The following is a 15,494-nucleotide window of genomic DNA, read 5'->3' on the forward strand; positions in this document are numbered from 1 at the left end:
CACACGACAGAGAGAGAGAGCGCGCGAGAGGCACACGACAGAGAGAGAGAGAGAGCGCGAGAGCGAGAGGCACACGACAGAGAGAGAGAGAGAGCGAGAGGGACACGACAGAGAGAGAGAGAGCGAGAGGCACGCGATAGCAAGGGAGACAGGCACCCGACAGAGCGAGAGTGCGAAGAGAGCGAGAGGCACGCGATAGCAAGGGAGACAGGCACCCGACAGAGCGGAGAGTGCGAGAGAGCGAGAGGCAAGCGATAGCAAGGGAGACAGGGCACCCGACAGAGCTGCGAGTCGTGCGACGAGAGCGAGAGTGCGACTCGAGAGCGAGAGGCACTCGACAGCGAGAGCGAGAGGCACTCGACAGCGAGAGCGAGAGGCACTCGACAGCGAGAGCGAGAGGCACTCGACAGCGAGAGCGAGAGGCACTCGACCAGCGAGAGCGAGAGGCACTCGACAGCGAGAGCGAGAGGCACTCGACAGCGAGAGCGAGAGGCACTCGACAGCGGAGAGCGAGAGGCACTCGACAGCGAGAGCGAGAGGCACTCGACAGCGAGAGCGAGAGGCACTCGACAGCGAGAGCGAGAGGCACTCTGAAGCGAGAGCGAGAGGCACTCGACAGCGAGAGCGAGAGGGCACTCGACAGCGAGAGAGCGAGAGGCACTCGACAGCGAGAGCGAGAGGCAGCTCGACAGCGAGAGCGAGAGGCACTCGACAGCGGAGAGCGACAGGCACTCGACAGCGAGAGCGACAGGCACTCGACAGCGAGAGCGACAGGCACTCGACAGCGAGAGCGACAGGCACTCGACAGCGAGAGCGACAGGCACTCGACAGCGAGAGCGACAGGCACTCGACAGCGAGAGCGACAGGCACTCGACAGCGAGAGCGACAGGCACTCGACAGCGAGAGCGACAGGCACTCGACAGCGAGAGCGACAGGCACTCGACAGCGAGAGCGACAGGCACTCGACAGCGAGAGCGACAGGCACTCGACAGCGAGAGCGACAGGCACTCGACAGCGAGAGCGACAGGCACTCGACAGCGAGAGCGACAGGCACTCGACAGCGAGAGCGACAGGCACTCGACAGCGAGAGCGACAGGCACTCGACAGCGAGAGCGAGAGGCACTCGACAGCGAGAGCGAGAGCACTCGACAGCGAGAGCGAGAGGCACTCGACAGCGAGAGCGAGAGGCACTCGACAGCGAGAGGCGAGAGGCACTCGACAGCTGAGAGCAGAGGCACTCGACAGAGCGAGAGAGGCACTCGACAGGCGAGAGAGCGAGAGGCACTCGACAGCGAGAGCGAGAGGCACTCGACAGCGAGAGCGAGAGGCACTCGACAGCGAGAGCGAGAGGCACTCGACAGCGAGGCGAGAGGCACTCGACAGCGAGAGCGAGAGGCACTCGACAGCGAGAGCGAGAGGCACTCGACAGCGAGAGCGAGAGGCACTCGACAGCGAGAGCGAGCAGGCACTCGACAGCGAGAGCGAGAGGCACTCGACAGCGAGAGCGACAGGCACTCGACAGCGAGAGAGCGACAGGCACTCGACAGCGAGAGCGACAGGCACTCGACAGCGAGAGCGACAGGCACTCGACAGCGAGAGCGAGAGGCACTCGACAGCGAGAGCGAGAGGCACTCGACAGCGAGAGCGACAGGCACTCGACAGCGAGAGCGACAGGCACTCGACAGCGAGAGCGACAGGCACTCGACAGCGAGAGCGACAGGCACTCGACAGCGAGAGCGACAGGCACTCGACAGCGAGAGCGACCAGGCACTCGACAGCAAGAGAGCGACAGGCACTCGACCGCGAGAGCGACAGGCACTCGACAGCGAGAGCGACAGGCACTCGACAGCGAGAGCGACAGGCACTCGACAGCGAGAGCGACAGGCACTCGACAGCGAGAGCGACAGGCACTCTACAGCGAGAGCGACAGGCACTCGACAGCGAGAGCGACAGGCACTCGACAGCGAGAGCGACAGGCACTTCGACAGTGAGAGCGACAGGCCTCGACAGCGAGAGCGACAGGCACTCGACAGCGAGAGCGACAGGCACTCGACAGCGAGAGCGACAGGCACTCGACAGCGAGAGCGACAGGCACTCGACAGCGAGAGCGACAGGCACTCGAAGCGAGAGCGACAGGCACTCGACAGCGAGAGAGACAGGCACTCGACAGCGAGAGAGAGAGCGCGAGAGAGACAGGCACACGACAGAGAGAGAGAGCGAGAGGCACAACGGACAGAGAGAGAGAGAGCGAGAGGCACACGGCAGAGAGAGAGAGCGCGAGAGGCACCACGACAGAGAGAGCGCGAGGAGAGACAGGCACACGACAGAGAGAGAGAGCGCGAGAGGCACACGGCAGAGAGAGAGAGCGCGAGAGCACACGGCAGAGAGAGAGAGCGCGAGAGGCACACGGCAGAGAGAGAGAGCGCGAGAGGCACACGGCAGAGAGAGAGAGCGCGAGAGGCACACGGCAGAGAGAGCGCGAGAGAGACAGGCACACGACAGAGAGAGAGAGAGAGCGAGAGGCACACGACAGAGAGAGAGAGAGCGAGAGGCACACAACAGACAGAGAGCGCGCGAGGCACCCGACAGACAGAGAGCGCGCGAGGCACCCGACAGACAGAGAGCGCGCGAGGCACCCGACAGACAGGAGAGCGCGCGAGGCACCCCGACAGACAGAGAGCGCGCGAGGCACCGACAGACAGAGAGCGCGCGAGGCACCCGACAGACAGAGAGCGCGCGAGCACCCGACAGACAGAGAGCGCGCGAGGCACCCGACAGACAGAGAGCGCGCGAGGCACCCGACAGACAGAGAGCGCGCGAGGCACCCGACAGACAGAGAGCGCGCGAGGCACCCGACAGACAGAGAGCGCGCGAGGCACCCGACAGACAGAGAGCGCGCGAGGCAACCCGACAGACAGAGAGCGCGCGAGGCACCCGACAGACAGAGAGCGCGCGAGGCACCCGACAGACAGAGATGCGCGCGAGGCACCCGACAGACAGAGAGCGCGCGAGGCACCCGACAGACAGAGAGCGCGCGAGGCACCCGACAGACAGAGAGCGCGCGAGGCACCCGACAGACAGAGAGCGCGCGAGGCACCCGACAGACAGAGAGCGCGCGAGGCACCCGACAAACAGAGAGCGCGCGAGGCACCCGACAAACAGAGAGCGCGCGCGAGGCACCCGACAGACAGAGAGCGCGCGAGGCACCCGACAAGAGAGAGAGACGCGAGGGCGAGGGCGTGGGCGAGGGCGTGGAGGGCGAGCGAGGGTGAGAGCAAGGGCAAGCGCCGAGGACGTGGGCAAGGGCGTGGGCGAGGGCTGAGGGCAATCGCGAGAGGCACACGACAAGAGAGAGAGACGCGAGGGCGAGGGCGAGCGAGGGCAAGCGCGAGGGTGAGGGCCAGCACAAGACATATAGAGAGAGAGAGAGAGAGAGAGAGAGAAAACACACAGACAGAGAGAGAGAGAAAACAGAGAGAGAGAGAGAGAGAGAGAGAGAGAAAACAAGAGAGAGAGAGAGAGAGAGAGAGAGAGAGAGACAGACACAGAGAGAGAGAGAGAGAGAGAGAGAGAGAGAGAGAGAGAAAACAGAGAGACCAGACAGAGAGAGAGAGAAATGAGAGAGAGAGAGAGATAGATAGAGAGAGAGATACTCAAAACAGCAACACCCTGACCTACTTATGTTACTATACATGAAGAACATATCCAAACTGATCACATGATGCCTACAACCAAGCAGAAAGGCTCAAATGGGAGAAACCAGGGAAATGGTGTAAGATATTTGCAGTTTTAAAAGCAAGTTACTTGACCATGTTGCTATGTATCTACAATGTTGCTTTATTTAAGCACAGCGGGAAAGTCTAAACACAATAGCACTGCCTGTATGCATTTAAAGCAATCTTGCCCAGGAATTGTCATTTGATGTGGTTAGTTATTTCAGAATCAGTTTTGTGGGGTCAAGGGCTCACCATGGTGACAAGCACTTAGAACATAGAACATAGAACAGTACAGCACAGAACAGGCCCTTCAGCCCACAATGTTGTGCCGACCATTGATTGCCTCCTGTGCTGGAAGCATAGTGTCTCTATTTATTCTCTATCACCTTTCTCTGCAAGCTGCGCCCTCTGCAGATCCCCTATTGAAAGCAAAGGAAAGCAACCACTTTTGGGACACTGAAAGGGTGAATCCTGAATTTGTAAATCAAAAATTGACTGTTGGTCATGTTCACAACCTCAAATTACTATCAAAGAATCAGAAGGAATCAAAAGAAAACCAAAAGAAAATAAGTCATTCATTGTGATTTGTCTTGTGCTGGAAATAGACTCCTAGCTTTGGTTTCTTTCCCTACCCACGGTATCCATCTTATCTGGTTACTTTGCATCAATTTGGACGTCACTGGGTTTTGAAGAAAGGGTTTTTCCCATTTTAGCCTTTGTGCTTTTTTTATACCCCACAACCCCCAACACCAACTGAGCCATGTTGTGTCATGCTATTTTCTTCCACAACTAATAAGTGTCATCACGTTACTACTGAGACTGAATTCCCAAGATTGTTATGCTTATATCCAAAATGATGACCCTTTAGCACATCAGATCCACTGTGGAAGGGTTAGCTTCATATAATGCACTTCTGCTTAGGATTAAAGAGTGTACTCAATCAATGAAAAGCTAGCCTGCCTCAAGTGTCACAGTTATTATCTCTTACTTCAAGGATGACATCAACCCGGGGTCTTAATGAAACCAAAAAAAAGTTTTTTTTGACTCAGGTCTTTGGGCACAGAGGAGAGGTATCCCAACTAGTTAATGGGACCCAGAATGTAACTTGTTTTCTTCATTTTCCTTCTCTGTTGCTGCCTTAGCCCATCATTAAGGTGTTTGAACAGTTTATGACCCCATGGAGATACTGGGCATGTCAGAGCGCACAGTAAAACCTGGCTTGATGGACAAGTTTTAATCTTCCTTTGTTTACTAGAAAGTCAGATATTGAACATATTCACAAGAGGCTGCCAATGTATATTTAACAAAAGATCACGTTGTTACATCGAAGAAAAACTACTATAAATCGCACAAAAACTACTGGAATTATTCCTTTTCAAACATTAGAAAGATTTATCTCAGCATTATGCTTACAGATGCTCTTACACTGAAGAAACACCCCATCGCCACACTCAAGCATCTTGCATTAAAGACTCTTAAACCAAGCCACTAACTCAGTTCGCTATTTCTTAAAATGGACAGTCAAAACTCATGTATTCCATAGCCCTTGAAAAGAAAAACCTGCAGGTACTGAAATTCAAGGTAGACAAAGAGGAGGCTGGAAGAACACAGCAAGCCTGACGGTATCTAACAGCCCGAAAGCAACAGTGAACATTTTGGGTATTACCCTTCTTCAGGACTGCTATTTTTTTAAGATTATCAAATGCAGGTATTTTATTTACACAAAACAGGGACCACAAACAACATTTTTGATTCTAGAATGTGCTATAGATAAATTAGGGGACATAAAATCAATGACTTCTCATGTCACTGGGGGTAAAAATATTCATCGAATTCTACAGGTACCTGAAATTAAGTGTAGAGGGATGTGGAATTTCACAGAGACTTATAAACTTCTAACAGGACTGGACAGGTAGATGCAGGGAGGGTGTTTCCGAAAGTGGGTGTGTCCAGAATCACAGGTCAAAGTATAAGGATTCAGAGTAGATGATTTCAGGCAGAGATGAGGAGGCATTTTTTTCACCCAAAAGAGTGGAATTCATTATCACAGGAAGTAGTTGGTGCAAAGAGGTGACTAGATATAGCATTGGGGTGAATGGGATCAAAAGGTTATGGGGACAAAGCAAGATTAGGCTATTGAGTTGGATGATCAGGCATGATTGTGAAGATTGGCAGAGCAGGCCTGAAAGGCCGAATGGCCGCCTCCTGATCCTATCTACTATATTTCTATGAAGGAGTGGAGTGGGAAGGCCAGGGGAAAGGTAGGTGGCATGGTATAGGTGGGTATAGGTAGGGGTTTGTAGAGACTAGTCAGTGGGAAGGGCGGAGCAGACAGGTGAGAAGGAAGATGGAAAGGCTATGTCAGCTCAAGGTGGAGGGAATGAAAGGGAGGGCTGGACATAGAATGAGGCTGGGAATGGGAAGATTTTGAAGCCGGTGAATTCTATGTTGAGGCCATCAGGCTGTAACCTCCCTAAGTGGAATACAAGGTGTCATTCCTCTAGTTCACGCGTGGCCTCACTTTGGCAGCAGAGGAGGCCCAAGATAGGCATGTCGCCAAGGGAGCAGAGGGGGGAGTTGAAATGGCTGGCAACTGGAAGGTGATGATGTTTGGAGCGTACAGAGGGTACGAATCAGTCATTGAATCAGCGTTTGGTCTCACCGACATTAAGGATGTCATGTTGCGTGCGACACATGCAATAAGCCAGGTTAGAAGATGCACACATCAATCTCTGTCAAATTTCCAGGGATTGTCTGGGACCTTGGATGGAGGGGAGGGTGGAGGTGTATGGGCAGGTGTAGCACTTCCTGCGGTTGCATGGAAAAGGTGCTGGGAGTGGTAGGTTTGGTGGGGAGTGTGCAGCAGACCAGGGAGTCATGGAGAGAGTGATCCCTACATAAGGCAAATATGGGTAGGGAAGGAAATATGGTTTTTGGTGGTGGGGTCTGATTGCACGTGACAAAAATAGCAGAGGATGATGCATTGGATTTGGAGATTAGTGGGGTGGTACAAAAGGACCAGGGGGACTCCATCCTTATTGTTGTTGAAGGGAGGAGGTTTGAGGGCAGAAGTGCGGGAAATGCAGGTGGTTGTTTAAGGCATTATAAATCACAGAAGAGACGAAATTATGGTCCTTGACGTAGGAGCAGTGGTGTGTTTCATCCTGGAAGCAGATGAGGTGGAGTAATTGGGAGTATGGGATTGCATTATTACAGGAGAGCAGGTGACAGGAGATGGAGTCAAAGTAGCTGTAGAATCAATGGGTTTGAAATGGACGTTGGTGCTATGTTGGTTGATGAAGATGGAGCCGGGGAGGTCCAGGAAGGGGAGGGAGGTGTCAGAGACAGTCCAGATGAACTTGAGGTCAGGGTGAAAGGGGTTGGTGAAATGGATGCACTGTTCGAGCTCCTTCTGGAAGCAAGAGGCAGCGTCGATACAGTCAATGTAGCAGACAAAGGAGGTGAGGATTGGTGCCAGTGCAGCTGCACCAAGAGTGACTGTTCCACATATCCTACAAAGAGGCAGGCATAGCTGGGACACATATGGGTGCCCATAGCCACCCCTTTGGTTTACAGGAAGTGACAGGAGTCAAGGAAAAATTGTTGAGGGTTCACCAGCTTCAAAATCTTCCCACCTCCACCTCCTCCATGTCCAGTCTTCCATCTCATTCCCGCTTCCTTGACCTGACACAACCTGTCCATCTTCCTTCTCACCTATCCACTCCACCCTTCCCACTGAACAGTCTCTACAACCCCCTACCTGCATCCATCTATAATCATCCGACCTGCCTTTCCCCCAGCCCCAGCCCCCTCCCTCTATTTATTTTTGAGCTCCCTTCCCAGTCCTGATGAAGGGTCCAAACATGAAATGTTGACTTTTCTGCTTTTCCAATGCTGTCTGGCCTGCTGTGCTTCTCCAGTTCCACATTTTATTGACAGTAAACATTTGGGAATTGTTTACCAGTAAATCCCATTGGCTGGGTTCAAACATTGTGATCAGGTTTGGTCAATTCACTGGCTGTGTGCCAGAGAAGTTTCTGCATGAACTAGCACACTGTGGGGTAAAAGTTCCCAGCAAAAAGGATTTTGCAGGAGTAACCAGTTGAGATCCACATTTGCAGAATATGTGCCCTGAAGTTATCTTCAGAGATACAAAGAACTACAAAGTAAGATCTACACCAAGAGCAAATTGGGGTAGTATTTGTTTCAAGCCAAACTTACAGAGTTAATGTTAATGTTAGAGTCTGAGTCAAACATGAATTAAGTTAAAGTAACTTTAAATTAAGTGAGTTAAAGTAGAAATTAAGTTAAATGAAATAAGAATTAAACATAGCAAGACATGTGAGATAGCACCTTTGGAGCTGGAGGACCACAGCAGGCCAGGCAGAGAAGCAGGAACGTTGATGTTTTGGGTCAGGACCCTTCTTCTGACCTGTTGTGTTCCTTTAGCTCCACACTGTTATTTCTGACTCCAGCATCTGCAGTTCTTATTACCTGAGTGAGTTGCAACAAATATATATATTTTATATTGATACCTCAGAGTTAAATAAAGAGTTTGTTTAATTAAATTCTGAATTGACTCTGTCTTTTGTCCGTCACACAAGAGAAGAACATCTGGGAGAAGGTCGAAGTACTCTTTTGGATGAGCAGATGATATCACTAAACTGCCATCAGCTAGAGATTTTTTCCAGGTGCAAAAAATATCAACCTTCAGATGTCGTCCACAAGGAACCTTGAAGTGGAAAGTTTGGTATAGAACTGGTATTCTCTGGTTCCAGTTTACATAAGTTCCTTGGCTCAACTTCAGGCTTCCATCCAAATGTTTTTCAAAATTATAAATTCACATTTGCTCAATGACTTCCAATATACTTGGGAAACTACCATTTGGGATTGCTCTCACCTTTTATGGTAAGACAAAAAGCTGTAGATGCTAGAAATCTGAAACAAAAGCAAAACAATTGCTGGAGATGTTCAGCAGGTCTGGCAAAATCTATGGAGTGAAAATAGTTTTGAGCCCAATGACCCTTCTTCAGAACAGTCAATGGACCCGAAAAGTTAACTCTGCCAGGCCTGCTGAGCATCTCCAGCAATTTCTGTTTCTTCCATATTTATGGTTTTGCCTCTCTGCAAGAAATCTTCAAACAGCTATGTACACACATTTAGCAAACTCACTAAATATGTATGAATTAATATCAAGGATGTGGAAGCGCCTGTTGGAGGACTGGGGCAGACAAGGTCAGATGTCGGACAACACCGGGTTATAGATCAACAAGTTCATTTGAAAACACAAGCTTGTGGGTGCTGCCCTTGGTCCCTTACTTCACCTGGCTTGGATACAAGTTATTTATATATTGTGAACAGAAACAGCCCTTGGGCTGTCACCTGAGAAATACTATTATTATTCACTTTGGATTACTCTGGAAGAATTGCCTTCAATCCCAACTTCACTTTTTTCGGCATTCTTACAGTATCAGTACTTCCCAAGTGTGTTTTTTTCTGAAAAACTTAGAGCTGCTTCCATTTAAACCCATTGGCTGCTTGAAAGAGAGCTGGTTGGATGCCAAAGCAAAGCAATCTCAAATAAAACCACAGCACAAGTCCTCAACCACATGACTGAACATGGCAAAGTACCAAATGATGTGGCTTCAGCAAGAATACGTATCTTGTGATAAACACTTTATAAGAAAACTTGCAAAAAAAACCTCTCAAACCAATTCCTTAAAAACTGGACTGTCAGCATGTTAAATTATTGTCAACTCAGTTAACACAAGTATACAGACACAAAGCAGCACTCTAATAACATCGCCATAACATGTGAAGATGTTTTTGATTGGATGCAGCATCTCTGGCTTGGCACATACATAACACAAACTTTTATTTTCACTGACTAGCCTTTCAAATTGAGCCATGATACTGCTGGGATAAGCAAAAGATGGGAATTTACAGGAAAACAGAAAAGGATGGCAACCATTCCACTGAAAAGCTTCCTGTGGACTTAGGACCTGAAATAAGGGTCTTTGTTAGAGCTGGGAAGAAAGAATTGAAGGAAATCATTAGTTTAAAAAATGAAGTATTGGACTGAAACTTGGTTAAACCCAAGGCCTGATAATTCTGGATACTGAGGGAGGCGATGGAAACAGCTGATGTTTTGGTTGGCTGCTTCCAAAATTCTTCAGATTCTGGAATACACCTAATAGATTGAGAGTTGCAAATGCAAACACCATTTTTTAAAAAAGGAGGTAAAAAGAAAGCAGGAAATTACAGACTGTTTAGACTATTATCAGGGGAGGAGGCAAAATGCCAGAGTATATTATAAAGGATGAAATAACAGGGCAGTTTGAGCAATCCCCCTGGTATTTTCCAAGTCAAAATGGATAAAATAAAAGGGAAATTATATTTGACAAATCTTAAGATTTTTTGAGGATATTATTGGTAGAACAGATGAAAGAGAACTTGTACATATGATGTATTTGGATTTTTAAAATGCTTTGTGTAAAGTTCCACATAGATGAGAATGCGCTAAATTAAAAATATTAAGAGAAATACAAGATCATTTAAAAAGGCTCCAGACCACAAATGTTCTCAAATGAATGGAAGAATCAGAACCTAAAAACAATGAGTGCAGAATGTACCTCCTCATACTGTTAAACAAGTTAGAAGATAACTGTTCAGAAACACCATTTTGAGCCAATTTTTATTCCAAAATGCATGCAGTTTTTCTTAAAGAATGTAAAATTTCATTTTATAGTATTTCAACACCTAGAATAGTTATATACGCATTCTCACACCTAGCAATTAACTGTGAAAAATATCAGCATTAATCTACAAAAGGATTCCACAAGCCCTTTCAATGAAAACCCACAGCATACTTGTCATGGTTACTACTTACTTTAAAGTCAAAAGTGTAATTTGTGTAAGGCATCAAGTTGTTTTCGTAAGCACTCTTGAGTTGGAAATCATGAGTAATTCTACCATCAGAAGTTCCATTCTTCCCATTACAGCTGAAGTTCATCAAACACTCGTTATATCTCAGCTCCTTGAAGTCCTTGTGATTCTGTGCAACACCTCCAGTGCTCAAATATTCCACAACACCTACATAACAATCAGTAATGCATGCAGTTGATTGAATGCTGGTAACTTTGATTTACAATCTGCTTTGCAATAACATCTATTCTACAATTGATCTTTTCAACACACGCACACACACACACACACACAATTTAACATCAACTGCACGAAACAGTTAAAACATTGTTGGATAAGATAATTAGATTCAAAACTGAGTATGTTCCCTGCAATTCCATTTTGATTAGTGTTATTTTCCCTGAAGACACTCATTCTTACAAAGGTAACTCAAATGTACAAATTGATCTGGACTTAAGGGCAAATATTTCAATTATGAGGAACAAAGAAGGTTGGCTTTACTCAATCCGAACAAAATTGATAGATTTTCGTTCCAAATTCATATGCACGGCAAGAGATAACAGTCACTGTAAATGATCTTGATGGTTTTACCTGAATCTGGCAGTGAATTGAGATCTGCACACAGCACCAATGGGATGCAGTTAGGATCTGCAGAAGGACAGCTTGGCCTAAGAGAAGCAGCTGACTTCTCTAGAATGGTTTTGAGTTCGGAGATAATCATCATGGTTTGGATTAATTTCACATCAGAATACTCAGGGTCCCAGTGCATGTGTGCATTGGCAACCAGAATGAGCTGCTTTTCTGTTCCTTGAAGTGTCTTCACACCTAAAATGGATGACACTTTTAGGGCATGCAACAACTGACAGAACAAGCAAACCTGCGTTTGTATAGCACCTTTAACAAGATCAGGGAAATCCAGGGCACATTACTGGCAAAAGAGTTGTTTTGCAGTCACTGCTGTACTGTAGCAAAGCCAATAGTCAAACTCTAAACACCAATTAATGAAATGATCTGATCATTTGTTTAGTTGCAACCTGAGAGTCCAATGTTGATGTGGACACCAGAGCAACATTGTATTTTGAGCGAGCGAGCGCGAGAGAGACCTACCCGAGAGGCCAAACTGGGGCTTAGCTTAACATTCGGAAATTTGATACCTTTAACAACATAATACTAAAGTAATATTATACAGAAAGAGAGGCAGTAGGAACTGCCGATGCTGGAGAATCTGAGATAACATGGTGTGAAGCTGGATGAACACAGCGGGCCAAGCAGCAGAGGAGCAGGAAAGCTTGGCATTTCAGGTCGGGACCCTTCTTCAGAAACAGGGGAAGGGAAGGGAATTCTGAAATAGATAGGGAGTCAGGAGGAGGCGGATAGAAGATGGATAAAGGAGAAGATAGGGTGAGAGGAGACAGGTCAAAGAAGCAGGGTTAGAGCCAGTGAAGGTGAATGTAGGTTGGGCGTTAGGGGAGGATAGGTCAGTCCAGAGAGGACGGACAGGTCAGCGAGGCTGGATGAGGTTAGTTGGTCGGGTTTGGGGGTGGGGCTTGAGGTGGGAGGAATGGTTAGGCACGGACTAGCCGGGCTGGTTTTGGCATGTGGTCGAGGGAAGGGAGATTTTGAAGCTTGTGAAATCCACATTGATACCATTGGACTGCAGAGTTCCCAAGTGAAATATGAGATGCTGTTCCTGCATCTTTTCGAGGGGCATCATTGTGGCAATGCAAGAGGCCCAGGATAGACATGTCATCTGAGGAGTGGGGGCGGGGGGGGGGGGGAAACTTGAAATGTTTCGCAACTGGGAGGTGTAGTTGTTTGTTGCTAACAGAGCGTAGGTGTTCCGCAAAGCGGTCCCCAAGCCTCCGTTTGGTTGCCCCAATGTAGAGGAGGCCACAACAGGAACAGCGGATACAGTATATAACATTGACAGATGTGCAGGTAAACATCTGTTTAATGTGAAAAGTCTTCCTCGGGCCTGGGATCGGGGTGAGGTGTTGGGGCAGGTTGCAGGGAAAAGTGCGGAGGGTGGTGGGGCTGGAGGGGAGTGTGGAGCAGACAGGGGAGTCATGGAGAGAGTGGTCCCTCCGGAAAGCACATAAGGGTGGGGAGGGAAAATGTCTTTGGTGGTAGGGTTGGATTGCAAATGGTGGAAATGTCGGAGGATGATACGTTGGATTTGGAGATTGGTCAGGTGGTACGCAAGGACAAGGGGGACTCTGTTTTGGCTATTATTGCGAATGGGGGTGTGAGGGATGAGTTGCGGGAAATGCAGGAGACACGATCGAGGGCATTTTTGATCACTGTGGAGGGGAAGTTGCGGTTTTTGAAAAAAAAAAGAGGACATCTGGGATGTTTGGGAGTGGAGTGCCTCATCTCAGGAGCAGATGCGGCAGACGCAAAGGAATTGGGAATAGGGGATAGCATTTTTACAGGAAGGTGGGTGAGAGGAGGAATATTCCAGGTAGTTGTGGGAGTCGGTAGGTTTAAAATGGATATTGGTTTCCAGGTGGATGCCAGAAATGGAGACGGAGAGGTCCAGGACGGAGAGAGAGGTGTCAGAGCTGGTCCAGGTGAACTTAAGGTTGGGGTGGAAGGTGTAATTGAAGTGAATGAACTGTTCGAGCTCATCATGGGAACACAAGGCGGCGCCGAAACAGTCATCAATGTAACGGAGGAAGAGATGGGGGATAGGGCCAGTGTAGCTTTGGTACAGGGATTGCTCCACATACCCTACAAAAAGGCAGGCATAGTTGGGGCCCATGTGGGTACCCATGGCCACCCCTTTTGTCTGTAGGAAGTGGGAGGAATTAAAGGAGAAGTTGTTAAGGGTGAGGACGAGTTCGGATAAACGGATGAGGGTGTCAGTGGAGGGGGACTGGTCAGGTCTGCGGGACAGGAAGAAGCAGAGAGTTTTTAGGTCATCGGCATGGGGAATGCAGGTGTATAGGGACTGGATGTCCAGAGTGAAAATGAGGTGTTGGGGACCGGGCAATTGGACGTTCTGGAGGAGGAGGAGAACATGCGTGGTGTCTTGAATCTCGGGAGTAGGTGTTTAAGCCAGGACCTTCTGACTCAGATCCAAGGCATAGTTATTTTAACACAAATTTTTAAAATGTGGGCAAATCAAGGGCTATAGGAAAATTATCAAGCTTGGCCTGTCTTTCAACTCTCCAATGGTGCTTCCCTTCTTCCTACAAGAAAAAAAACTTAACCTAGGCAACTCCAATGGAAGAGCTCACTGAGTCAGTATTTCATTTGTTGACTGTGGTAGTGATGATTGGAAGAGAGAAGGAGAAAAACTAGATAGCTCCTGAACAAAGTGACTATAGAAAAAGGACTGAAGGAAGTGTTTGAAAAATTGGCTGGAAGTTGTACAAAATATCTCCTTACAAAGCACTTTTAATCAACAACCTCAGACAGAACAAAATCTCACCCAGTTCAGACCGACAAAGAGAAAGGCACACACAAGCAGGCACACCCACTTACCTACACACCCACCCTAGCCTGGCACCATATTCCAATCCAGCAACGTAATGACTAGTGGTCCACTTTACAAACCAATGAGCAACCTTTAGGATAGTTGATTCACAGAAGGCATAGCTAAATTTGTCTATTAGACATTAATATAGGTCTTTCTAATGAAAAGAATGAAAAGCATCCTTTGTAGATACAAAAGCACTCAATGAGGTTTACCCCACTTCTGGTTTCCCCTTCCAATGTACAAAATTGTGCTCATATTTACAATCACTGTAATTACTTTTGAAAAATGTCCACATACACACAAGTGCGTTTTACGGAGGGTAAAACAATGCGAATGACTGGATTCTTAAGATAACCCTATATTTTTTAAAAATCTTGGAACAGTTCAGTCAGCAGCCATTCTCAAGCATCTGCGACACATCTTCAGCTATATATGTATTGAACATTTACAAAACAGAATGAATAAAAAGAAATAGAATCAAAAATATTGTTTCACAGACACTGTTCTTTGAGTATATCGATCATATTAATGTTAATACAACATATTCTGAGAGAGATAGTCAATTTTTTTTTAAAGTCACAATGGGTGGTACAGGTTTACTTCCAGCAAAATTTCCTGGAATTAGCATTAAAAGGCCTACAAGGTCCATTGTTTTATTTAAAAAGGAAATGGGGAAATGATTGGAAGAGTCAAAAACAGAAGAAATGCAAATATGTATCAGAGATAATGGGAACTGCAGATGCTGGAGAATCCGAGATAGCCAAGTGTGAAGCTGGATGAACACAGCAGGCCAAGCAGCATCACAGGAGCACAAAAACTGACGTTTCAGGCCTAGACCTTCCATCAGAAAAGGGGGATGGGGAGAGGGTTCTGAAATAAATAGGGAGCGAGGGGGAGGCAGACCAAAGATGGATAGAGAAGATGGGTGGAGAGAAGAGTATAGGTGGGGAGGTAGGGAGGGGATTGGTCAGTCCGGGGAGGATGGACAGGTAAAGGAAACGGGATGAGGTTAGCAGGTGGAAAATGGAGATGCGGCTTGAGGTGGGAGGAGGGGATAGGTGAGAAGGAGAACAGGTTAGGGAGGCAGGGACGAACTGGGCTGGTTTTGGGATGCAGTGGGGGGGGGGAAGGGAGATTTTGAAGCTTGTGAAGTCAATACCATTGGGCTGCAGGGTTCCCAAGCGGAATAGGAGTTGCTGTTCCTGCAACCTTCGGGTGGCATCATTGTGGCACTGCAGGAGGCCCAGCATGGGCATGTCGTCTAAGGAATGGGAGGGGGAGTTAAAATGGTTCACGACTGGCAGGTGCAGTTGTTTATTGCAAACCGAGTGGGGGTATTGTGCAAAGCAGTCCCCAAGCCTCTGCTTCGTTTC

General features: G+C 48.0%; 2 protein-coding genes across 3 annotated transcripts in view; one reads left to right on the forward strand and one right to left on the reverse strand.

Annotated features, from left to right (window-relative positions):
* LOC132210523 (zinc finger CCCH domain-containing protein 18-like) overlaps positions 1 to 3,530 on the forward strand; it is a gene marked incomplete at both ends in the record, with an annotated part of 5,097 nt that extends 1,567 nt beyond the window's left edge. Inside the window, one exon of the mRNA XM_059650951.1 lies at positions 3,483 to 3,530. Coding sequence (XP_059506934.1) covers positions 3,483 to 3,530 — 48 coding nt within the window. The remainder of the gene's footprint in view (positions 1 to 3,482) is intronic.
* cnot6l (CCR4-NOT transcription complex, subunit 6-like) overlaps positions 1 to 15,494 on the reverse strand; it is a 114,023-nt gene that overhangs the window by 38,500 nt on the left and 60,029 nt on the right. For both annotated transcript variants that reach the window (XM_048537921.2, XM_048537931.2), the window contains exons 10-11: positions 11,232 to 11,465; positions 10,606 to 10,808 (exon numbers count right to left, since the gene is read on the reverse strand). In XM_048537921.2, coding sequence (XP_048393878.1) covers positions 10,606 to 10,808; positions 11,232 to 11,465 — 437 coding nt within the window. The remainder of the gene's footprint in view (positions 1 to 10,605; positions 10,809 to 11,231; positions 11,466 to 15,494) is intronic.

The sequence above is a fragment of the Stegostoma tigrinum genome, chromosome 1 (genome assembly GCF_030684315.1).
Source record: "Stegostoma tigrinum isolate sSteTig4 chromosome 1, sSteTig4.hap1, whole genome shotgun sequence".
Classification (NCBI taxonomy): Eukaryota; Metazoa; Chordata; class Chondrichthyes; order Orectolobiformes; family Stegostomatidae; genus Stegostoma; species Stegostoma tigrinum.